This window comes from Sorex araneus, chromosome 9 (assembly GCF_027595985.1).
Source record: "Sorex araneus isolate mSorAra2 chromosome 9, mSorAra2.pri, whole genome shotgun sequence".
NCBI lineage: Eukaryota > Metazoa > Chordata > Mammalia > Eulipotyphla > Soricidae > Sorex > Sorex araneus.
The window spans coordinates 60,241,289-60,267,958 of NC_073310.1; the positions used below are offsets into that span (position 1 = coordinate 60,241,289).

Sequence of the window (26,670 nt, forward strand, 5' to 3'; positions counted from 1 at the left end):
CCCAGACCACCGCCACCACCTGCTCTCCAAGATGCACATTAGAACATTACTTTAAACCATACATAAAAATTTAAATGATTTTTACATTTTAGTAAATGAAGTAGTATACAGACTTGATATACTACTTCAGATCTATGCCATGTAAGCAAACAGGTAAAGCATCAACATTGACTTTGTAATGCCTTTGAGGACATTATCCACAGTCAGAGAAACAACAGTAAACGTAAGCAGCTGGGACGATATCAAACAGAATACTCTAAATGTTTTCAGTCTTTTTGGCTTGGTTTGTTTTTCAGGCGGCACGCTCAGTGGAGCTCAGGGCATATTCTGTCTCTGTGCTCAGGGTTCACTCCTGGAAGATTAGGGCACCATACATGGTACAGGGGAATGAATCAGGGCTGTCTGCAAACCAAACACCTTGCCCCCCCACCACATAGTCTCTCTTTAGCTCATCACTCTTGTGATTAATTTTTAGAAATTTTTATACTATTAAATTTTATACTATTTTATCATGATAATTTCAGTTACTTTCTAGCTATTAAGCTTCACACCCTGCCCCCTCCCACACCCAGCAAATTTTACTGTATACTGTATCCAGTATAATATTATCACTAAAGAAAGTATCATACACGTCTTGCTCCCATCTTAATAGAAATCCCTTCTGTGATTTCCTGTTAAGATACTTATTTAGGGGGCTGGGTCAGTAGCACAGTGGGTAGGGTGTTTGCCTTGCACACAGTCTGACCCGGGTTTGATTCCCAACATCCCATATGGTCCCCCAAGTACTGCCAGGAGGAATTGCTCAGTGCAGAGCCAGGAGTAACCCCTGTGCATTTCCGGGTGTGACCCAAAAAGAAAAAAAATACTTATTTAGGAATAAGGCATTTATATTTTTGTCATTAAAATTGTATCAGTTGGTACCAATTCATATTTTCTTTGGTAAATAAAAAATCAGAAATTGATACTAAATTTTATGAATGGCCAGTTGCAACTCTGGAGAAAAAATATATATATATAACCCCTGGAAGTTTATATATTTTTCCTTGCTTTTGAAAGTCTAATTCCAGACTAATCACTGGTTGTTTTAGGTTATTTAAATCATAAGGGTATTTTTATTCTTCAAATCTTTTTTTTGTTGTTGTTATGTTATGCATTGGGGTTGCTGGTTCTGTGTCAAATTTCCAGGCAACCATTGACCCTTTCAATATATAAATTTAAATCATCTTTCATTTCTGAAAGTTTTCTTGTATCACATCTTAAAATATTAACTATTGTTCTGTTTTAATAGGGACTATAATTATCTGCATGTTCTTTATCTTCCACATTGACTACTTTTACTCTCATTTAAAAAATTCCTCTAAATTTTATTTCTTTGGTTACTCATTTGTCTTAATTCAAAATTCCTTAATAAATTTTAATTTTTTCATCTTTTGGGAAAGTTGCAATTTAGCCAATCATTGAAAATCTCATTACATTCTTGTCCTCAATTCTTATTTGATCCTTACTTTCTATTGAGAATCAGCACTTAAAATTTTCTAAGTTTTGATTTTCCATATTCTAAAATGCTTTTTCCAACAATATATAAACCTATTTGGAGTTCTAGTAAAGACTTTTCCCCTTCGTGTTTATTTGTATTTTCTCCTGGAAGGTGGAGAAGAGGAAAGTTCATAAGCGAAATTTTACTTTAAATGGTGGCTATCTTTGGATGGAAACTGCGTGTTTCCCATTACAAACATGGGGTGGAAAATATAAGGATCTTTACAAAATTCCTAGTTTAACAGCACCCTCTTCTGTTACTGTAGTAAAGCAGTGCTCTGATAATGGGTTTTTTTCTGGTAGCTATTTGGTCCCACTAACGAGAGGTTAATTTTTTTTAAATAAATGAGCACATAGAATGCTCACTTAATGTGCTTCTAGCTATATGCATAAGAAATTCCCAATAGTTCTTAGTGATTGGTATTTTGGGCTATGCCGAGGTCATTAGCTCATATCTCAGTACAGTTAAGAATGTATTTTAACATACTGATTTTTTCATTTGTATTCAGTTATTCACTCTTCATTCAACCCATTATTTTAATAGTTCTCAAGATGTCAGGTATGTATTAGGCATTTTTTAAAATTATTTATTTTATTGAATCACCATGTGGAAAGTTAGAAAGTTCTCAGGCTTATGTCTCAGTTATACAATACTCAAACACCCGTCCCTTCACCAGTGCCCATATTCCACCACCAAAAGCCCCAGCATTCCTCCCACCCCCCAACCCCCTACCCCCGCCTGCGTAGCTGATAAATTTCACTTCACTTTTTCTTTACCTTGATTACATTCCATATTTCAACACAAAACTCACTATTGTTGTTGGAGTTTCCCCCAAAAAAACAGCCCTACTGACAAGGAAGCATTTGATAATTAGTTTTCCATTGCTGAAAATGACAAGATGTGAAGTCGTTTTAGGTTTTCTGTATTTTAGTATTTTAAGAATTAAGTCCAGGGAGATTTATGTTAGAAATTGCATCATTTTCCTTCCTGGGGCAGCATGGGGCAATGGCTTAGCTCACAGTCTAGAGACATGGCTGCAAGCAGTTGCTGGGACCAAAAGTAGTCTAGCTGGTAACCTCTATTTTCTAGGATAGTGGTTTTCAAAATATTATCTATGCTTTCCCCAAAAGTCTTTGCAGCTCCTATAATTATAAATCAAAATTGGTTTTTTATCTTAACCTTAACACAGTAAACATTACCAAAGATATAACCCCCAGGATATAAAGAAATTCATCTTAGTCTCTAATTTGATTTTATTATTATGTTAGGGAGAGTTCCCAGATAATACTCAGGGGATGCAGCATTAACCATTCATTGAAAATTTCATTACAATCTTGTCCTCAATTCTTATTTGGTTCTTACTTTCTGTTGTACATTTGTACATAAAATTGCAAGTATTACGTGATGATACTGAGCCCACTTGGTTGGACAGTCCTATACTAAAGTGCTTCATGTGCCCAATAGGAACAAGGACAACTAGGGTCACACCTGAGGTGGAATCTTCACAGCCACACTGCCACACCTCATGGTACATGGTGCCTAAAGCAATGCCGGGAAAGTAAGTAAACAAGTAAGTAGTGCTGTGGATCAGAAGGTTACTGTGCCACGACACTTCTCTCTTTCTCTCTCCTCCATCCCACACCATCTTCGAGAAAGACACCAAACTATAAATTCCATGCTTACTGGACACCTATTATCTTCCAACCAAAAATACAATAAGAAATTGTTTTGATACTATTAGAAACTCTGATTGTTCTTTAAAAACATTTTTTTAATTGAATCACCATGAGCTACAGTTACAAAACTTTCATGTTTGAGTTTCAGTCATGCACTGACCGAACACCCATCCACTGGTGCACATTTTCTGTCACGAATGTTCCTGATCTGGTTGTTCTTTTTTAACTCCTCAAGTAACGTCTTAATTTATCCTCCAAAACAGCAGTAAGATGACTATATTTTATGTTTTATATACATAATGTAACAGTTTAATTTTTCCTCAAGTAATATTTTAATTTCCCCTCCAAAATAGCATCAAAACCATTGAATTATAGATTACACACACATATATGCAATATATATGTACTTTAAGATCCTTAGTTACACTTCATAAATGTAATTTATTTCAAACTGTTTAATGACCACTGAATTCTCTAAGAATTGTTCCCTTTATAAACAAAACTAGTGAAAATTGAATTAAGTTCAATGTTGACAATTATAAAGTATAAAGTTTTATTATAAATATTTTAAATTATTTTTTGTGGGGGAGGGCTTAGGCAGCCACAGTTAACAGAAGTGCCTAATTTCCTGTACTATCTCTCCATTCTGGAAATATATTTATTAATATTATAGATAGGGCACGCTTCCTTTAGGCAACTAAATAAAACTAATAGTTGAAAAATAAAATGATTATGGATCAACATAGGAATTCTGAAACAGGAATGAGTTATTTTTCTAGTCCAGTAAAAGAGTCTCAGAGAAATTGTCAATTAAATGTTGTCCAAAGGATAAAAAGACATTTAAAAGTGGTCGAAAAAAATTCTAGTTCGTGAGAACACACAAAACTTGGTGAATGAGAATATGACCTGCAGAGGGAAAAGGTTTTTATTTTTATAAATTTTAAAAAAAAACTGAGCATGTTTGTGGTGCCTATAAGGAATGCAAATAAAATCGTACTGTGGACTGAATTTGAGGATGTGTTTAGAGAGATAAATTAACACATGTTCAGATGAGATCATATAGTAAGTGATGATAGAAAAGAGAATTTATATAGAGCTGGAGAGCTCCAAAATTTACATTTGGGGAAAGGAAGTAAAAAAATCAATAGTGATATCTCTGAAGCCAGATAAAGAGAAAAATTGGTGTACTCTTAGCCCCTGACAGGCACTGCAGAGCAGTTGAAAAATGAGAAATAACCATCTCGTTACCTTTAAATTTTTGTTTAATTTTAAAAATGCATTTCAGTTACATTACAAAAGTTTAAAAGTTTGTTTCAGGTTGTATCTAACTATAAAGTTGCTTCAAATTTAACTTTAAACCAAAGTTAAAGTATCTTTCAAATATAAGCTTTTGTAAATAAGCTATTTAATTTTTTTAAAAGAGATTTCTCTTTTGTTATCATTCTACGACTTCTGGATTTATTAGATTTGCACTGCAGCACTGTAGTCCTGTTGTTCACCGATTTGCTTGAGTGGGCTCCAATAACGTTTCCATTGTGAGACTTGTTACTGTTTTTGGCATGTTGAATACGCCACGGGTAGCTTGCAAGGCTCTACTGTGCGGGCAGGATACTCTCAGTAGCTTGCCGGACTCTCTGAGAGGGGCGGAGGAATCGAACCCGGTTTGGCTGAGCACAAGGGGAATGACCTACCCTCTATGCTATCAATCAGTCCTTATTAGATTTAAGTTAGATAAATTATCTGAGGAAAAATTAGTAGGATTTTAATATGACTTTCTTTTTAAAAGTGAAATTCCCCATTGTTAATATGCTCTGTGCTTCTAAGAAAATATATGTTCTTTGTTTCCAGCAAACGGATGTAAGATATAAGGGATGTGAATATCTGTTGTGTAGCCTTTCTTCTGTTTCCATATATGAATGTTAATGTACATAAATATATGCATATACATTTGTTTTCAATCTTTAAATTAAACATTCAATAGAAAAGTCTTGTTACTATGCAGCTTGATATATAAAGAGTATTTTTTACCTGTAACAACTTTTTAGAGTAGATAATTTATTACATCATTTATTTATTTTCATAACATATGACTTTTAGAACTACACAAAAATGAGGGGCAAACTGGACAGTTACTTTCCCATAGAAGATACATAGATGTCACATTTTAAAAAGAAAAGTTCAACATTACTGATTATCAGCAAAAAATCTTTTAGTTCATGCTAATGAGAATGGCTTATACCTAACTGACTGGGGTAGGGGTAAGGGATGCCGAAGGAGATATGGATAAAAATAGATACCTTTTTTATTAGTGCTAATCAAAACTGGTTCTATCTCTATGGAAAATAGCATAGAGATTTTTCAAAAATTAGAACTAGAACTATCATATTATCTAGCAATTGCCCTCCTTTGGTATCTATTCCAAGAACACAAAACCACTCATTTAAAAAGTTTGCTTTGCACTGATGTTTAATACATGCTAATTTTAATGGCCAAGTTTGGGAAACAAGTCATACGCCTGACAATAGTTAAGTGTGTCAGAAAAAAAAGTGTCATATATATATATACACAACAGAATCCTACTTGGGTATAAGAAAAGATGGTATATTGCATTTTGGTGCAAGATGGAAGGAACTAGAGGGAGTCATATTAAGTGAAGTAAGTCTGAAGACAAAACAGAAATCTGAGATGATCTCTTGTATAGATGGTTTATAAACAAAGTCAGGGACTAGGCACTGTCTAGTGACAACCATCCTAGGCCCAGGGAGAGCTAAGGTTTCTGAGCAGGGGTGGATAGGAAGTGTTGAGGGACTGTTGTGAAGGGTTATTGGCACTACGATGGTGGGTGTGGTTGGTAAGACTTACCTGGAAAACTAACATTTACACTCTTGTAAATCACTGGACTGAGGCTGGACCTAACGTCAACAACTTTCCCAACACCGTTTCACACTGCCCTAGAGTTACTCTGAAAACGTTCTTCTAAAGCTCTCTTTAGTCAACCTTAGGTCCCAAATTGGACACCTACACATGACAAATGACCTGGACACTGAATTTAATTGGAAATAAGTTTGACATATTTTTTCATACTGATATACACAAGTATGATAGTTCATAAAGTTGAACAAATGATGCATCCTGTATGTATAAAGTGTAATTATATTTCTGTATGAAATGTGTTTTTGCATGTACTGTGTTTGTGAATGGAACAATAATATTCAGGTGACTATAAACCATACTACTAAGGAATGTGATTTGAATTTTATATATTTCTTTTTTACTGGGTAGCCTCTATCTTTTACATGTCATATTACACTTATATTTGTAAATCTCAAGTTTTAAGAAATGAAAGAAGTTTGAGTGAAGACTTTCATAAAATAATAAATATTCAGATGCAATTTTTTCACATCTATGTTATAGATGATACTAAATATCTGTTTAGTTTATGGTATAGTTTTCTGGCTATTTAAAATACGATGTTTACTATTAAAATTAAAACATTTAAATACTTCATTGACTTTCATATTGACTCTCTACATTTTACTTGCATTGATTTATTTCCTTTCTTTAGTCCTCCCTCTGACTTCCTGTTGTCACGTCTTAGCCCTCATATTAGTTTTCTCATTGAAGAGAATAAAGTTTTGGGCATTACTATCTGGATTATAGTTTTTAAAGTTTATTTAAGTTCATGAAGATGTTGCAAAGAAGAAAAAATGTTCTTTTGCTTATGAAGCTGAGACTCTCAGGCTGAGGTCTTTCTTGGCTAACAGAGTTAGTGAGAACAAAAGCATTATCCATTCAATTGACAACACAGAACATTATTTACAGTATTATTCTGAGTTCCTTTCAGTAAATTCATATTATGGATCACATCTTTCAGTCAAATTATAGTATATGATAAATTAACTTCCATGGAATATTAACTTCCAATACAGAAAAATGTATAATTTTATTGAGATGTTTTCAAATAAACTAAGTAATATATTTGAGAGACCAAATTTCAAAAAATCCACTAATAATTCAGTTTCAACAACATGAAAAAATGTCTATAGATTTATTATCATTAGATATTTTATTGTTTAAAGGTCTTTGCTTTACTTAAATGCTACCTAAAATATGATGTTGACTCAGAAGGATATAGGATTCAAGCAACTAAGAATCAGTATTTTAGTTATACATCTATGTGTTTGGGGGTTTAAATTTAATTTCAATTGGCAATTAGTTCTCTAATAAGAAAACTAAAATATCCATTGGTGCTAGAATACAAATAAACACATATATATAATATGCATCATTTCCTTTAGAATATATGAAATTGTTTTGCACAATTCCCTAAAGGATAACAGAAAAAATATCAAGCAATCTTTGATATGCAATGCAAATAATTCCCCAAAGAAATCACAAGGCCTGTTTTTGTTTATTCTTTCTTTTAGTATGCAAATATATTCCTTAACTGTACCTTAACTTTAGCTACTCATAAACATCTATTGCATAAACCAGAAATGGCCTTACTCGGGAATTAATTTTATCCTTTGTTGTTTGAAAAAGTAATATGGAATATTAAATAAAAATGGGAGAAGAAAAATACAGATCCTAGTTTCACATGGAAGAATATGATACCCAAACCCAATACAATCTTAATACTTAATTTTATACTAAAAACAATAAATTATGTCTATTATTAATGTCATAAGATATAAACTATTGACATAAATTGATATACATTCATGCTTCCCTTCATTCACTCAAAAAGAAAAATGTAAATAGCACCATTATCCATGATTTTTAACTTAATAAATAACATACACATTGATATTCTATTACAATGGCCTTCAGGAAAATAAGTCATTCAATAGCAATAAATCTTTGAAAACAGAGATAATGTTTCTTACCGGCACAGAGGACCGTTTTTTTCCACTACACAAGTCCCACCATTTCTGCAGTAGTCTGTTGGACACTCTTAAAGAAGCATCAGAGAAGTCTTGGTTAGTTAAAAATATTAGTAGGACAGACATTCATTGCCAGAGAGTCACTGCTTTACTTGAACTAATGAGAGTAAATAGCTTCCAAGTTCCTAAAAGCACATGAATTATCCTTGCTTATTTTCCTATAAACCTACATCTGTTCCATGGAACCTCCTCCTGTCCCAGGTACGCAGTCTTATCACTTGCTCAACAGGTTGATATTAGAAAAGGCTTTCTTTGCTGCTGAATTAATTATAACCTATTTATTTAGATGAATCTAAGTGAACATAGGTCTTCATCAAAACATTTTTGCAGTGCCACACAGAAATCACATCATGGCAGACCAATCCTTTGTCTGTCCTACTTCTGCATCTATGACAGAGACCCAGCTCAAATTGATCCTCATGTCCCCAACACAGCTTTTTTGGTTGATGTTATTTGTCCCTTTCCTAACTCTAAGTTAGCATTAGCATTTACTTTTAAGTGTGCTATGTCTATAAGTTAAGAAGCATAAACTTTTTCAGCTTTCAGCTCTTGGTGACCCTTGATTTTACACTATCATATCCTTACAGTCTCACTGAATAATACTTGGCAGTTTCCCTATTCACTTACTCTCAAAGGTGCTTTTTCTGACTTATTTTTTTCATACCTCCTCTCTTACAGAGTTGTATTGCCATAATTTAATTTCTCCATAGAAATCCCTAGAAACCTTTGTTTCTATTTCATGAAGTCTATTCGGAGCACCATATTTGATGTCAAGTACTGGGTGAGCCACTCGGTAGTCAATGACAATTTGGACAGTTTACAAAGGCATTAAGATTGTGACCACATGTACAGATTTTAATATGACTTCCAATTGTCTACAAAGAAATACTATTTAGGAAAGAATGCAAGTTCAATCCCACTCTGGTGTATCACATTGAACAAATAAGAAGATAGTTAAACTGGACAATTGGTCAAGATGCAAACCACAGTAGCATTGAAGTTTAAATTTAAATGATTTATAACTATTCCACTATTCACCACCCTTCCTCCTGCCAACCTCACTCTTTTCCTTTTTTTCCTCCTCCTTCACTCTTCTTCCTTGTTTCTCAGAAACCTGGGAAGTAGCAGCTATTACTGGTTATAAAGACTGATTGCCCCATGAGTCCTGGTTTCCCTCTATAGGAACTGTCTATTCACTGACATTCATTGAAAATGTGTGATTTGGGACCAGGTCCTTTAAGCAAAAATCCTTCATGTTTAAGGTAAAACTCATATTACTTTTTATATGGTTACTGGGAATATAAATATATGTATAGTATTACTACATTGGTGAAAGGTATGCATAAAGCATTAAATTTTGATTCTTTTCCACTTCTATATTTAGGATGTTCTTTGAATTTTCCATAAAATCTATTAATATTCCTCACCACTGCTCTTTCCAACTTCTGAAAAGTTGCTTTGTTTTAGTTTTATTTTTAAAATGTTTTGAAAATTCCTAATTGCTGTTATCATCATATTAAATTCATAATATCCAAGCCTGTATATTTTTAGTACCATTTCCTCTTCAAATGGAAGTTTATATCATCAATACAGTTTTGCCTTCAGTTAACATTTATTAACCTTTACAACTAGAAATGACTAGGAAAAGACTTTCAAGTTTTATGAAAACTGGAAAATTCTGGTGAATAATTTTTGGTTGCATTAGCCTCTAAAACTTGAATTGCCTTTGTCATGTAGCCTGGGAACAGAAAGGATTGGTTGAAATACCGTTCAATACAAATGCAGGGCTGGAGCCTGATGTTCTTGTTAATGACTTAAATCTCGAGGTGAGGGGAGACCAGATGCTCACCATCTGGAGCATGACCACTGGGGGAATTACTGATGCTGGAAGAATTGGACTCTAAAGTCTGTGAAATGTGGACCTAAAGTAACATGCTCTTTGTAAAGAAGGAGAAAAGTGTAATGTGCATTGAAGCACCTTAGTGTGCAATAAACTTAAAGGGTTTAGTCAAAGCAGATGCAAAGACTTTATCATACTTCACTGATAAGCCAAAGAGCATATAAAATGGTAGTAGAGAATACACAATGTAATGTCAATTTTATTCCTTTGGTCTAAATAGTTCTGTGATTTACTTGAACCCAATAGTTATGTCACTCTGATACATACACTGTAAATGAACTGTGAGTGATTGATGAGTGACTGAACTAGAAGGTGTAGCACAGAAGGTTTCTATATTATTACCCACAGGTTCCTTATCACCCAGTATGATAGCAGATCTTTCATTTCCCCAGCCTATATTTAAAGGTAGAGCATGTCAAAGCAGACAGTAGTAGCAGGGTATGATGTGCTCAGAGAGAACCACCTGAAGGTCATTTCATGTTTATGTAGATAAATTTGGGCAGTGGAGAGAGGATACTGTCATAATAATTTCAGCGAACAAAATTCTCTCAATCAGAGTTTTCTTCTGCTCTTAAAAGAGAGTCCGAGCATTTCCTTTCAGGTATCTTACCTGATGTGTAGGCAAGTCTTACAGAGAAATAGGAACAAAAAGCATGCATTTTTGCATATTTTTTGGCACCAGATTTGCTAACTTCCTGATTCCCTTTTATACTCATGAAATTCAGACCTGTGTGAATAGTCAATTTCATTTGCATAAAGAATAAAAATTTTTGTATTATGATTTGATTGCAATTATTATGCTCTCTTGCATCTCATATTGTTCCCTCTAGGAAAATATAAAAAATAAGGCCTTATATACTTTTGATATAAAATATCTTCATTTTATTTAGAAAATATGTTTGAATTTTACTGAATTTTATTATCTTTTATGTGACAGATATTCTGCCCTTAACTATCAATTGTTTCACACATATCCTGCATGGTATAAAAACGTAATTCCTCAGAAGAGATATTAACAGGATACCATAATAAATTAAAGGATTTTAAAGAAGAGTTGATAATTGAATAATTTCAATTATTATTTGAAATATCATCATTAATTATATTATCATTATTATATTGTCATTATAATATAATGATTATATTACCATTATATACTATATCATATTATCATATTGAAATTATATTATTTTATAAACTCTTATAAGGGTAGGATTAAATACGAATGTTTACAAAATAATCTAGAGTTTAATAAATTTACTTTTAACATTATCAGATAATGCAAATAGGGTGTTCTGGAGAAGTGGGGAACAGCATAAATTAAAAAGTTACTAACATGGTAGTTGAATAAGGTTTACTTATTATGGAAACCAAGAAATCTGCATGTGAGGTTATTAAATACTAACAATCATAAATTGTACTACATTAAATTAGAATAGGGTGCTAATTTCTCATTGTGTCATGGATATTGTTATATAAAATAGGCATAGTTCACTATTTCATATATCTCTGTCCCCCAGTTGTCCATGGAAATTAAACCATCATAATTTAGAACTTCATTTTAGCATTTTAGAACACTGACTGTCTATAAAAATAACGCTCACTCCGCAGACTAGATTTCTTTGCAGGCTGACATTGCAGTGGATGGTTGAATGGGATGGGAAGAAGGGATGGAGTACCTGAACAGCTGGACTCATCGAGTTGGAAATCCTTGCAGTCGACAACACCATCACAACGCTGGCGAAATGGGATGCAACTTCTGGAGGAGGGACAGACTAGTGTTCCATTAGGACAGCTCTCGTTGGCTAAGAGGGAAAAAAAGCATGATCATGGATATAAGCATGTTTTTTTCTTGAAGAATTTCTCCTAAGGAAAGAGCCTGTCTATTATATTAGCCAACAACCCCCATTATTTCTAGTCCAATATTCAAATGATCTAGTTACTTTTGAAAAAAATTTCAAAGTGTTAAGTTGACACTTTAATAGAAAAAGTTTTCCAACAGAAAACCATTTTCCAGTTGTCCCTTGTAGAGTATTATGCATCTAATAAAATACAGTATATGCACTAAATTGATTTAGGCTATAAGTCAATTGTTAGATCAAACCAGATTTTTCTGTGGTTTGGGTGCTTCCCTACGGTTCCTAATATTGTGTGCAATTCAACAGATAGATATTGTAACTCGCTTAGCTGTTCATTAACTTCGTGGAAGGTGAGGACTCATAAGTAGCCACTGGGTACCTGTTAGACAGAGGTAAAGATGTAGGTCGCAACAGCTCAGTGTGCTATGGAAACACAGCTTTTACAGCATATACTGATCATGCATAATATATTGCACTATCGTGGTGTCCTGGTAGGGGAACACATAGTTTCACTTGATGGGGCAAACATATGACTAGAGATGTAATAGCTCATAATTCTTGGATGGTTTTAGGAAAAAACTATTTTTTTTCAAAAAATGTATTTGCTTAGGTTGGGGGCCAGACCTGTCAGTGCTCAGGGCTTACTCCTGGCCCACCATCAGGGATCAGCTCCTGGTGTGTTACGGGAACCACATGGGTTTACAGAGGTTGAAATTTAGAAAGCCGAGTACATGACAAACATCTTATTTGTTGTACCATCTCCTCTGTCCCAGAAAAAAAAAAGAAGTCTTACTGACACCCATTAAAAGCACTTATTAGTCAATGGCAATCTAGTCCTAAAGTACGAACCCCCTCAGGATGCTACCCTGGTTCCTGAAAAATGTATTCTTATTTTTCTCTTGCATGTTTGCTGGGCTCTTTAGGAGTCCTGTAAAGCAGAAGGTCTTAGTGCTGACTCCTTTAACAAGATACGACTCAAATCAAATCCGTCATTCCAGGCTATCATCAGTATCTATTTTCTTGCTTATTTAAGGGTCTTAGACCTACAGACCTGCGTTTCAAACTTAATCTCTATTCTTTAATTCTACTCCAGTTTCACTGCGCTCTGATACTTATCATATCACTAAGGTTTATCTCTCTCTTCCTCTCTCTCTCTCTCTCTCTCAATATGCTTATGCTAGTTCTATCTAGCAGTCATGTCTTTGGAGTAGAGGGAATGTATAAATCATGAACCCACAGTACCACTTGGCCAAAATTTCTGCGTAACTTTTGAAAGCACTAAATAATAAAAACGCTGATCTCTACTGCTTCCCTAAGTAACCCTGCTTCCTGGAGTCTTTCGTTGTGCAGAAGTATGTCCAAGAGGGCAGAGCACAACCAGAGCTTTCTCCTGCTTGAACAGAACAGCTCTGCTTTGCTCTGATTTATTTATGACCTAACATATCATATCTTATTTCAATGTCAAATCCAAACCTGCTGAAAATTTTGGAAAAAGGACTGACATGGAGACAGAACAGGAGTGAGGGTTCATGTCTAGCATGTGCTCCACTGGGTTTCATTCTGAGTATTAATGATAATTAATTTGTGGGTATAGCCCAGGAGGTGCCCTGTGCACCAGAGGATGCAACCCTGGATGGCCAATAATCCTGAGAACCACAGGGCCTGAGCAGCAAAGAACTTCAGCCAAGTTGGCCAGGAATCACAGGTGGGGCCATGGCTCCTCCTGAGCACTGTTTGGGAGTCCCTTTTAGTGTCCCCACCCAAAAACACTTGTGGAAAGTTACTGCCTTTAGAATAAAAACAAATTAGTTCAAACTTCTCAAGATACATTGGTAATTTAGAAGACCCATGGGTTAATATTCTCTATTTGTGAGTCTCACCGAGATTTTTGTTGTTACATCACAAATTTTAATTTTCTCTGGGTATATTTATGGGCTAGAAGAAACTGCTTATTTGAGTTAGCATAGGTTACTAACATGATTTCATTTTAGAATTACCTCTCAAAATTTATTTTCCAGTTTGCCATAAAAATGTTTTTAAAAGTATGTGTTTTCATAGACCAAAAATTTTGATTGTAAAATATTAATGTGATGCTCCACATTGAGACATCTTTCCCAAAGCACTAGAGCATCAATTTCCACCAATAAATATTGAGTTGCCATACTATGCAAGGTCCTGTGATTAGCCCTTCAATCAGAGAATGCAGGCAGAAAACACTTTTAAGAGATATGAAGCCATAGAGCAACACAATCAACACAACAAAATGCCAGGCTAATGAATAGTTTGAAACAATACTAAAAGAAATATTTTGTAAGACAGAGTTGGAAAATATCGGTAAAGATCAGTATTATAAAAATAAGATGTTCTTTTAGTAATGGGTGGTCTATAAATGATGAAAGTTAGAGTCTTGGAATATGATTTGGAGTGTGATATTTGCAGAGAAAAGTCATTGAATAGAATGAGAATGAAGTCTTTAAAGGAGGCATCTAAAAGGGTGATATCAGAATGGTGAATAAAACCATTTTCCTTTTCCTGGGAAAATTACGTAGAGGTAATGCAGAAAATTTTAAAAGACAAGGCTTTAGCAAAAGGTCAACTAATTAAACTATATACTGATAAAATAAAGCAGACTGCAACCAAATAAACCAGGATATAATCTTCCAATTCTTGAAGAGATGTTTATAAAGTATGAATATGTCATCTGTTCCCTCTACCCACGTATGCACGTTTAGACTTTAATTAGACTTTAAGTCAACACATTTAGACTTTAATGTGTTGAAATTTATATATAAAGATGATTGAAACTACTCATCTATGTGTAAAGCACTATTTTAAACCCCTTTTGTCTTAGAAATAGAAATCCATCTGTATTACTTCACTCAATTTCCAAAAGGGAATGAGAGTATATTTGTAAGTATTATAAAATGAAGAGAATGAAGAGTTCTAACTTGTAAATGACTTAAAGACTCTACTTTGTGCCAAATAGCTCTGGGTTAAAATATATAAAACATATATGAGAAAGTAAATGACTTTTTTTAAATTAATAGTTTATTTTTAATTAGTGAGTCAACGTGAAGGTTCAGTTACAGATTTATACATTTTTGTGCTCATGTTTCTCCCTTACAAAGTTTGATAACCCATCCCTTCACCAGTGCCCATTCTCCACCACCAGTAAACCCAACATCCCTCCCCCCCCAGTCCCGTCTCCCCCCACCCCACACTGCCACTATGGCAGGGTATTCCCTTTTGTTCTCTCTCTCTGATTAGGTGTTGTGGTTTGCAATAAAGGTGTTGAGTGGCCATTGTGTTCAGTCTCTAGTCTATATTCGTCCCGCATCATCTTTCCCCCACATGACCTCCAACCACATTTTACTTGGTGTTCCCTTCTCTGAGTTGCCCAGAATGAGAGACCAGCCTCCAAGCCATGGTGACAACCTCCTGGTACTTATTTCTATTATTCTTGGGTGTTAGTCTTATAGTCTATTGTTCTATGTAAATGACTTATTTTTATAGACTTTGCTTTATATAGTTTACTTTTTAATAGAAAGTTTGAAAGATAAAACTAGTCTTTTATTTCATAAAATTTGAAATTAAATTTTTACCTTTGTGACATTGGAAATAATATAAAATTAAGGCTAATAGATGTTTATTAATTTTCTGTTAAGATTAATGACTGATTATAAATTCAATTAGTACTTACCCTTACAACAAAGAACATTAAACATTGGAAAATAAACTGAAGCCTTACATTATTTTCTTCTTTCATTAACAATACATATATGAAATTTTGCAAAATATTTAACCAGCAGTGAAACTTATGTACAAAGAATGGAGAAATTAGATTTCAAAATGTTTCTTTCCCTGGACCATCTACATTTGAAATATTCTCTTTAAAGTGTCTATAGAAACACTTTGGCAAATCTGTCATTATCCTAGTGATTGATATTCTTTGTTCCCCAAATAAGTTAGTAGCACAGACCACCTTGTGGCTATTTTTTCACATGGGCATATAATACATTACACAACTCATAAGTGGTTCAAAGGGGTTACCTCACTAAAATAAAATTTCCTTTCTATATTATAGTTTACGAATGTTAGGGATGAAGCATGCATGATTATAGATGTGTGTTCACTTGACATTAACATGAAATTTGTAGACACAACATGTCAATATTTCTAAAGGTAGAATAGCTATAGTTCCAGGGCCCAAGCAAGGAGGCTAGCTGATGCTCTGAGCACACACTGAACTAGCACAGAACCGGAGGGATGTGTGCTGCACCCTTCAGCCAATCCAACCACAGCTCTTACAAAAAAATCTTAGCAGTTTAGGCAATTTAAATAAGATAGTAAAATGGCTTAACAGAGGAAGAATAATGATTATGCATGTGTTCGCACTTTACTATCCTCTAGTCTTTCAGCCTCTAACATTTCTGAAAATGGGCTCAATTTCCATGATCGTGAAGTTGAATAAACTGAGGAGCATCTTTGTAAGAAACTGTCAGAGACCAAGGGATGATCTTGAGACTATCTTTGAGAAGCGCTACAGAGGCTGAAATCAGAGCTAACAGTTTAAAAGACCAATAGTACAAGTCATAATAAAAGGTTTGACCTACAGATCTTAGGGACAAAACCCATTCAAAATACTCAGAAGTGGCACTTGATTTCATAAGACACAGTGAATAAATTTAGGCTAGAGAGTAAGTAATTTTGTCAGGTTTTTTTCCCACTATCTATTTTTCATGGCTGTATCTATCCTGATGGATTGCTTCCATATATCTCTCCTAGATTATTCTTCATCTTCTCTTCTGGGTATATGAGAAGCTTTATTTATCTATTTCCTATTCAGTTTGGTTTATGGTTGGTACCTCCCCTAGGAATTTAAATGGAGGGAGGAGACTGAGATTTCCCTACTTAGCTACTCTCCCCATTATGTCATACCTAAACTAATTGTGATTAAAGTCTTTGTTCCAATTGCAACTTTGGCTCCTATAGGCATACTATTACCCAAAAAAATAATACCTTTATATCAAATTGTGAAACATAAGGGTTTCATCTTTCTCAAGTAAGGATACTGACTGATATGGTATCTGATACCTAAAGTCTACCCAGAGAACAAATCTTACCAGAGGAGTATCATTGAGAAGAATGTTCTTAGTGTTGTGGTATCTGTATTTAGCTTTATGCTAAATAAATACTTTTCCACATAGAACTGAGTTATGCTTTTTTTAGGAAGGGGATAATTCTTGATAACAAAATAACACCAGGGTTTTTTTATACAGGCATATTTCCAATTGAAATAATATTGAATATAAATTATTTTTAAGATGTTGGACCCCCATGTGTTTGTCAACATTCTGATCACTACAGCATTTAGTTTTGCAAGAACTAAAGGTCTTCAAATATCAATTTCTATTGATTTCTCTGCATAAAATTGTAAACATCTCAGAATCTAGATTCTTACAACATCTAAACATATGAAACTCTCAGTACTAACAAAGCAAACAAACCAACTTATTATTTTGTCCTACATCAGACTGTAAATGCCAACTTCTTGAAGGCATTGTCTATTAGAGATTTCTCTGTGCCCTTTCCTATTCTTTTTAGAGATTTATTTAAGATTTCTGCCCTCCTACACTATTGCAAATTCTTTCTCCACACCCACCAGCAATCAATTTTTCACAAACTGCATTTTAGGCTCAGAAACATTTCAATTTCTCTAATTCTTAAAAATTTTGACCTTTGATTTGTGCTATTTGTTCCTACTTAATCTTAAATCTATGACTACTTCTCAGTGGAATTCGATGTTTACTTTTCCTTGTCTTCTCGTCTTCCTTTGGATTCCATCTGCTATTTTAACTACTTATTCTCTATAATATCTCCTCTACATATACAGTCTCAAGGATCACATGCTGTCAAAAAACTTAGCTTTATGCACTTTGCATTATCTTTCTCCTGGACTCCAGATCTAAACACAATCTTTACATTTCATATAGATTTTGGACAGATAACACAAATACATCATGCTTAAAAGTGCAGCCACAATATTACCCTAAGAGTCTTCCTACTCTTTCCCTCAGGTTAATAAAGGCAGAACAATAGCTGTCCTGGTGCCTAAGTCAAAACTTAATTTCCCTTGATTATTTTCCTTCCTTATCATCTAAATGTCTCTTAGATATACACATAATATCTATCTCATGCCATTACATAATGCATCTCTTCATATATCATTGATAACACCTCCTAACTGGCCCCACTTCCTCACTCAAAAACATTTTTTAATGTGCAAGTTATACTGTCCTGCATCATTTCTATGATAAATAAATTTCTCCAAGATCCATTAACTATTTATCACCTCAGACTTATGATACATTCATCCACCTCTACTATAAAGATAAAGCATCTTTATTTTACTTGTTTAATATGGGCCACTTCTCTTTCCAAATCTGGTTCTGTAGTTTTTTATTAAAACTTGAAGATGACCGAGCATCATCATTAGAGAGCCCTCTGTATTTAATAGGGTTTCTCTATCCATTTCTGTCAGAGACATTATCACTAGTGTCTTTCAGAAATATATAAGGAATCTACAACTGAATCTGTATGGTATCATGCACATATGCAGTATCAATAGCTAAGACAAGTGAATGTCTGTGAATAAATGAATGAATTAACATGAATCTACAAAAATGTTACTCTAAATCAACAGGAATTGCAGAAAAATGTTATTCCTTAATTTTTTGATAAATTGTCTTCATTGGAATCTTTTTTGTAAATTGTCTTTTTGATGAAAACCCTCTAATAAATTGTCTTCACTGGAGGCATTTATGCTGCAATTTTTCCCTAAAATTTTGCCACCAATTGATTTTCATATTTTTTCCCTAGAAAGCTATAGCTCAATCAAATGTTTTAGAAATGGATAATAGCAGTTCTCTCATGACAATAGTCTATTCCCCAATATGGACTTATTTCCCTTTAAAAGAACAATTTCAGGCATTAGACATTGTGAAACACCAATTTCCTAACAAATATCTAAAAATATAAGAATACTTGACTATGTTTCTCTTGAAATATCATTCTTATTTAAAGTCAAGTGTTATACGACTATATTGAGCATAATATGATATATATCAGCCAAATTACATGAGAGTCGTGAAAGGAACATGGAAAAGTAACTTGACAGTCTTTCTATTCTTCATTCCCTCCCACTGGTTTACATTGCCCTTAAGAAAATATAAGACCTTTTAAAAATTAGATGAGAATCTATGGAGGGGGTGAGAGAAGGCTGAGTGGACTCAGGTACACGGTGGGGTTAGGAACGTTAGAGCCAAATATCAAAATCACAGAGTCAACAACATGGAAATCATGAGACCCAAACTTTAACAACTGAACTTTAAAAATATGCCTGTCGAGTGGGGGATGGGGGAGACATGGGAAGTAACCTGGGAACACTGGCGGAGAGAAATCAACACTGCTGATAGGTTTGGAGCTGCAATATTGTATGTCTAAAACTCAACTATGAATACCTTTGTAAATCATGATGATTTAATAATAATTATTATAAAATAATTCATGAAATACAAGGCCTGACAATTTGGCTTTATTACAGAAAGAATATATGTGTGGGAAATGACACAGAGATAGAAACCCATTCTCTAAGTCTAAATATGGAAAAGCAGCTCACTGAGTTAAGGCTGAAATCCCCTGAACATCCCAGAGCTGGCTCTTTCCTGTCAACTATCTTTATGTCTTTTCCAATAGACATCACCACTCTGTCTGTCCACAGCAAACAGGCCCTTAAAGAGCCTTGTATTTCTCATAGTGTTTTTCTCTTACAGAAACATTTCAAATGGCTTTTATTACTTCAAATAAAATGATGGTCATTAACATGTGGAATATGAAGTTTTTCATTGCAGCTCTTTGCTGGAAAACAGTATAAAATGAACCTAAACACAAAACTAAATGATAAAGGTGCTTGACTGCACCATGATAGTGTACTTACCTTAACGATTTATAGAATAACCTCTTACCTTACACTCTTCTTAGGCGGACATAGATTAATTGTAATAAAAAATAAGGTGCAGAGTATAAACCTGGGATTTTACTACTATTCTATCAAATCCTCATAACCCTATAAGATAGGTATTATGTGAATGCTGAGTCTGACTCAAGTAACATTCTGAAAAATGCAGTTCATGAATAGAAAGTAAGTCCCTTGACATTAGAATGTACATAATGTGCATCCACATATTTGTCCAGGTCCAGGTTCTAATTTACTATAGTCATTGAAATGGATACTTGCCAAGAGTCCCTTGCTTGAGCTATCTCCATAAGCCTTTATGGCAGGAAGAAATTATAATCACATGACTTCAATCCATTTTTATAAAAATTTGTTGAAAGATTAAAAATAATTGAAAATATACCCTTTAAATAAATGCCCCAAATGTATGTAGAAAAGAAAAAAAAATCAAGTAACTTTTAGAGAGATGTATATGACTCCAAAGAAAATGTGTTTCCAAAAGTGCTCAGGGACTCCTGCACACTTTGTTTAGGAATATAATACAAGCCACTGGTGGTGATTATGCAACCAGAGTTAAGACTCTAGAAAATTTGACTGTTTCTATCAAGCTCTGACTATCACTTCCAAAGAGTATCTCTCCCCTGGTACACTGAGCAAGTAAACATAACTCACAGCAGCTGGATTCATCTTCATTCAAAGGACAATCGAGCACCCCATCACAGAGCAGCAGGGATGGGATGCAGTGGCTGGGAGAGCACTGGAACTCCTTTTCACCACAGAGATGTGGAGTGGGCAGGGAAGGACAAGCCACTTCATCAGATCCATCTTTGCAATCTTCCTGTCTGTCACATTTTCTCGAGAGGGGGATGCACTGGGAGATGTAGACACAAGAAAATTCATTTTCTTCACAGGGCGATGGCTGTGTTGTAACAGGACCTAAAAAAAACAAGAACAAGTCAAGTGACTTTGATACTGGGAGAACCACTAGGGTTGAAACATTAAAAGGTGCTTTTATTTTTGTTTAATCTGAAACACTTTGGTACTTTAAATCACTTAATTTCCAATGGGGAATAAAATGAACATTCAAACTATAACACATACTAGCTTACTAAATTCTATGATTGCTCCTAGCAGGCATTGTTTGCATGAAAAGAACACTTAAAATTGAAGAAGAAATTTTACTTCGTGTTTTTAAATTTGACCACTGAAAATTTATTCTCCTTCAAAGTACAGTTATTTTAATACAGTCAATTAGATCCTTTAAATTTTTGCACCTACAATTTTTGAATGTAAGGGAAGTGTTAATATACCAACCGATATTTTATGAACTATCCTTTAGTAATATCCAGTTGGGGGCTTTGGCTTCTTAGACCCTGGTCAGGATTGAGTCAGTAAGTGAGAGATTGCTATGATTTACTCATGCTCCATTTTGCTCTAGGGTCTTGGTTACTAACTCAAGGTCCATACACTGCCAAATCGAACACAAAAGTGAAATCACAATGTAACCCATAGCCTAATGTGTTTCAAAACCAACAAATCAACCCATTTTACATTAGTCTATGCTTTTTTATTTTCACTTATTTTATTTTGACTTTTGTATTTTGGGGGCCATACCCAGGGGTGCCTAGCACTTACTCTTAGCTCTGCAGGATTACTTCCAGCAGACCCAGGGGACCAGATGGGTTGCTTGGGACTAAACCTAGGTCAGCCAAGTATCAGGCAGGCAAGCACCCTACCCTACTGTATTATCCTTCTGGCTGAGCCCTTAACATTCTTCCCACCAAAATTGTATTTTACTAAAGCACCATGAGTTACAAAGTTATTTTTGTTGTGGTTTTGACATACAATGTTCCATCATGGATCCCACGAACAGGACCACCTTCCCTCCACCAGTGTTCCCAGATTCCCTCCCCTACCTCTTCACCGCATCTTGACAGGAACCTTTTAAGTTTGGTTATGAAAGTTTGGGTCTAACTTTTTAGTGCCCCCAAAGATACAACACTTGAAAATAAACTTTAATAAATATTTATTGTGTGTAAGTGTTTATCTCAGCTCTGAGCCAAAATTTAAAATACAAGCAAAGGGAGTGTTTCTCAAGGCAAGTGTGGTTATGTGAATGTGCAGGAATGCATGGATCTGCTAGGACGTTAATGGTGGAACCGATTTTGGACTGTGTATTGTCTCTGATCCTGAAACTGGACTCATCAGATGGCAGCGAAGACAGTTCAAAATAGTTTATATGCACTTTACATTTTTAGCACTTTTTGTTTGTTTGGTTTTGTGCGCTCCCCTCCTCCCCTCCAATTTGGCAGTGCTCAAAACTTACTCCTGTGCTAAGAATCATTCCTGGCTGTGTTCCAGAGACCATATGCAGCACCAGGGATCAAATTTAGATGGTCAGATGCAAGAAGAGTGCCCTATTGATACTATCTCTCCAGAATCCTTTTAAAGAACTTTTGTTTATGAATCCTATAAAAATAAATTATTTTCTAGAAAAAGATGGTATCATAAACTCATTTTTTAAGTGAGGAACCAGAGTGTTAGTATAGCAAGGAGGGCATTTGCTTCACATACAACCCATGGAAGTTTGATCCCGAGGACTTCCTATTGTCCCCAGAGTCTGCCTGGAGTGACCCCTGAGGTGGAGTAGGCATAAGCCCTGAGCCTTGCTGGGTATGCTCCAAAAACAAAAACACACAAAACACGGTTTTAAAATGGAATTTAAAAGTTCTGCTTTTATCCTACAAACTCACTTGTAGGATATACACTGAATATATTTAGACTCACTCTAAGTTCAATTTGATGTTTGGGGGGCTTAGGTGGTAAATTTGTAGGTAATCTCTGTTCCCAGAAGCTGCATATCGTATAGGAGAGAGTAAACAATGACATTCAGATGGTAGTCCCACGTTTTATCCAATTTCTGTAGATTATAGCAGTATTAGCAATTGCAATATTCCAAGAAAAATATCCTAAATTCAGTTCAAAAAAGAAATTTAATTTAATATAGATTTATATGTATGTAGCTATTTATAAAAATGCATAATATGCTTTAATAAATATATTTATTCTAGGAATATATAGCAAACATGTGTTTTATATAAAATTTATATTAATATTTATTTACCAATGATAGTTACCTGAATTCTTTTTACTAGATTAACCTCATATTTAAGACAATATATGCAGTTTTAATTGGTGGGAGGGAGACTCTTCAGCTCAGGGCCTGGGTCAGCACTTGTTCTGAGGTCCAGGGTTTCAGTGAGGGGCTTCAGTGCTGCAGAGCTCGGGCTTGGCGTTGCTGGGATTCCCCAGGGCCACACCCAGCAGTAACGGTGCGGTGGAGGGGGCATGTGGTTCTGGAATTGAACTCAACATCTTGCATGTGCAAGACTTACGGTTCATCACTTTGGGCTACCACCTGGTCTCTGAGTGCTACTTTCATTTTCTATATTATTCTATGCACTAAATTCTAATCTGCATGAACTCACCAAAGGCTGAGAAGGAGTAAATATATATATATATATGTATATATATATATAATTGCCTGTGATAAAAATCTAGATTTTTATCCAAATAGCATACCTATTATTAAGCTAAGGATAACTTGAAGAAAACTTTTCCAGAAACAACACAGAGGGAAGTCATTTCCCCCACACCAAATCAAGCACAGATTCTTTGTAAATTCCATACCCGGTTTAAGAAAACATGTGTCTCTTTATATTTCCTCTTTAAAATAGATAAACAAAAAAAATAAGTCTATTATTTGAAGACAGCAAAGACATTGAATCCCAGAATTATCTAAAGGAACTCAGAATTCACTTGTTCTAGGTTCTTCTTTGTAAGAAGCTGGTAAGCTAGTACTGCGTCTACTGGATTCACCTTGGTTAAGTTGGTTCTTCCATCAAGACTTAGACATTCATTTTCCTGGTGGTGTGGTGTGCTGGTTACCAAACTGACAGCTCACACCCGAATCTAGCTCCAGGAATCTCTCTCTAAAGACACTCGGTTCCAGGGGGAAAAAATTGTTCACTGGTGAACTGCAGAATTGGTGGATGGACCAGGATCTCTGCCTCCCGTGGTGACGTTGTGCCATTGCAACTCCAGAGCTTCCATGGCATCAACTGAAGGCCCTCTCTGGCCCCCACGTCAAATCCCAGCTCCACACTCCCTCAGTCCACACCCGTCCCTTCACTCCACACGGGCGATTCCAGGGACAGTCCCCGAAACCTTGTGATGGTCAGCTCCACCCAGGAGAAGGTGGCAGCCCAACAGTCCAAATATTTTGTGTGGGGCTGGAAACAGCTCAAATAGCTGTTGTATGTTTTGCATAGCAGAGGCCAGTTTTGATCCCTGTCACCACACATGGTCCGCCATCACGGCCCAGAGCAATGCCGAGCAATGAACGAGGAGTAGCAAAAATACTTCCAGTTACTTTTACATATATATACACACATATATGTGTATATATGCATGTATATATGCACGTATATATGTATATATGTATATGTACACACATATAGATATGTATATATCTGTACATATGTGGATGTATGTGTATATATATGTAGCTAGATAGTTTGTTTGAATGAGGGCACATTTGGCATTGCTCAGAGCTTGCTCCTTGTTCCATGCTCCAGAATCACTCCTGGTGGTGCTCAGTCAGACTCATATGAAAGTGCTTTACCTACTGTAACTCTCTCCAGCCTCTAAAGTACCTTGTTTCTATTGAAATATTTCTAATGTAAGAAGAAAACAAAATTGCAGTCATAAGAGGAGTATAGGAAGGTTCTTAGTCAGAAACAGTTCTCCATAGGCTTAACATTTTTTGTCTCACCTTTTACCTAAAATAATTCTGTATTCTTCTGCATAATTTATCCATGAGTTTTTAACATAAAAGGCTTCCCCCAGGTATTAAAATTAAATACCCATGGATGATATAATAATATTTATCCTTTGACTTGAATGCATGTGGCTGCATACCTTTTTTGGGGGAAATTAATAAAGTTTTCCTTAAATATTAAGTCCACAGGTCATCTGCACCAAACCAGTCCTTATTTGACTTTATTTAGTGCTAGACAGGCAGCTAAAATTACCGGTATTACACGTAGATATTTGTCCTCCTCCATAATGTTGAGTTTCATTGTTCATTTAGTTTGGGTAGCAGTTAAAGTATCTTTCATACAGCAATAAAAATGATTTCTTATTAAAAATTTACAGTGAAAACATTGAAATGTTCTTGTAAATTTTATATAAATTCAATAAAAGCTAAAAGTACCCAAGGATAATCTGACAGTTTTATTTTTATGATTAATGTTTAGTGAAACCTAAATTGATTGTTTTGAAAGAAAAATATTCACAAGGAACTCTTAAACTCTTGCCAAATATTGCCGTAGTCAATGACATGAATAAAATAATATCCATTGTAAACATAATGCATCAGTTATGACTTGATAATTGCTTGTCTCTTGTATGTTTTTCCTTAAGAGCATTCAAAAATAGTACAAACAACTATATAGGGGGAAGATTATGGTGATTTAACTGAAATTGCTATGATCTCTTGAATTGAAGTTATTTTTATTTAAATTTTATGTCTATATTTTCTTAAGTATCTTCACAAAGTACAATAATAATTCCTTATTTTTTTAATTAAATGATTTTTTTTTGTACAGTGGAGTCAGTGGAGAATCATTTGATCTCCTCATTCAAGCTCGGTGTTTAATAATGTAAATATTCCTAGAAAGCTGGACCATGCCTTTCATTTTGGTCTAAAATTAAATAGAAAATGCTTCCTTTCCAGCAGGTATGAATTGGGAGGGGGAATCTCCAAACAATAACATTGAGTTTTTTGTTGAAATATTGAATGTAATCAAAGGAAAGAGAAAGTAAAGTGAAATTTATCAGCTACACAGGTGGGGTGGGGGGCTGGGGAGGTGGTGGGGTGAGGGGGAGGTTTACTGTGGTTCTTGGTAGCGGAATATGTGCACTGGTGAAGGGATGGATGTTTGGGCATTGTGTAACTGAGACTTAAGCCTGAAAGCTTTGTAACTTTCCACATGGTGATTCAATAAAAAAAATAATAAATTAAAAAAAATTAAATTAAATTAAATACAAGAGTCCTGATAGTTGGATAAGTGAGTGGGGATCATGTCGAATATTTGGAGAGCTTATTTAGCTAATCAGAAGACAAGGCAAAAAAATCCAAAGTATAGCACAGCAGGAAGGGCATTTGCCTTGCATACGGCTGACCCAGGTTCGATTTTTCCTTCACTTTTGGAGAGCCTGCAGGCAAGCTACAGAGAGTATCCCGCCCCCAGGGCAGAGTCTGGCAAGCTCCCCGTGGAGTATTCGATATGCCAAAAACAGTAATAACAAGTCTCACAATGGAGATATTACTGGTGCCCCCTCTAGCAAATCGATGAACAATGGAATGACAGTGCTACAGTGTTACAGTGCTAACAGAACACCTAAAAGCTTCCAGAAGTTGACTCTAATGTGGAAGTTGATAGGTATTGGAGAATAGAAACTATGGAGATAGTGCAATTTTTTTCAAAGTGAATGGTTGCAGTTAGACAAGCCTAAAATGAATATGAGATTGAAGATAGAAATTCAAATTTCACAGTTATATGCATTTACAAATTCCTATGAACATATAGAAAAAATATACATCTGTGTAGACACGGGTGTAAAAAACATCTGCCAGGGGCACGGCCAGGGGAGAGCCCCAGCAGCTGTCCCCATTGG

General features: G+C 35.0%; 1 protein-coding gene across 1 annotated transcript in view; it reads right to left on the bottom strand.

The window, feature by feature from the left end:
• The window catches only part of MALRD1 (MAM and LDL receptor class A domain containing 1), a 590,643-nt gene that overhangs the window by 96,564 nt on the left and 467,409 nt on the right, over window positions 1-26,670 (bottom strand). Inside the window, exons 34-36 of the mRNA XM_012931979.2 lie at window positions 20,602-20,865; window positions 11,736-11,861; window positions 8,100-8,166 (exon numbers count right to left, since the gene is read on the bottom strand). Coding sequence (XP_012787433.2) covers window positions 8,100-8,166; window positions 11,736-11,861; window positions 20,602-20,865 — 457 coding nt within the window. The remainder of the gene's footprint in view (window positions 1-8,099; window positions 8,167-11,735; window positions 11,862-20,601; window positions 20,866-26,670) is intronic.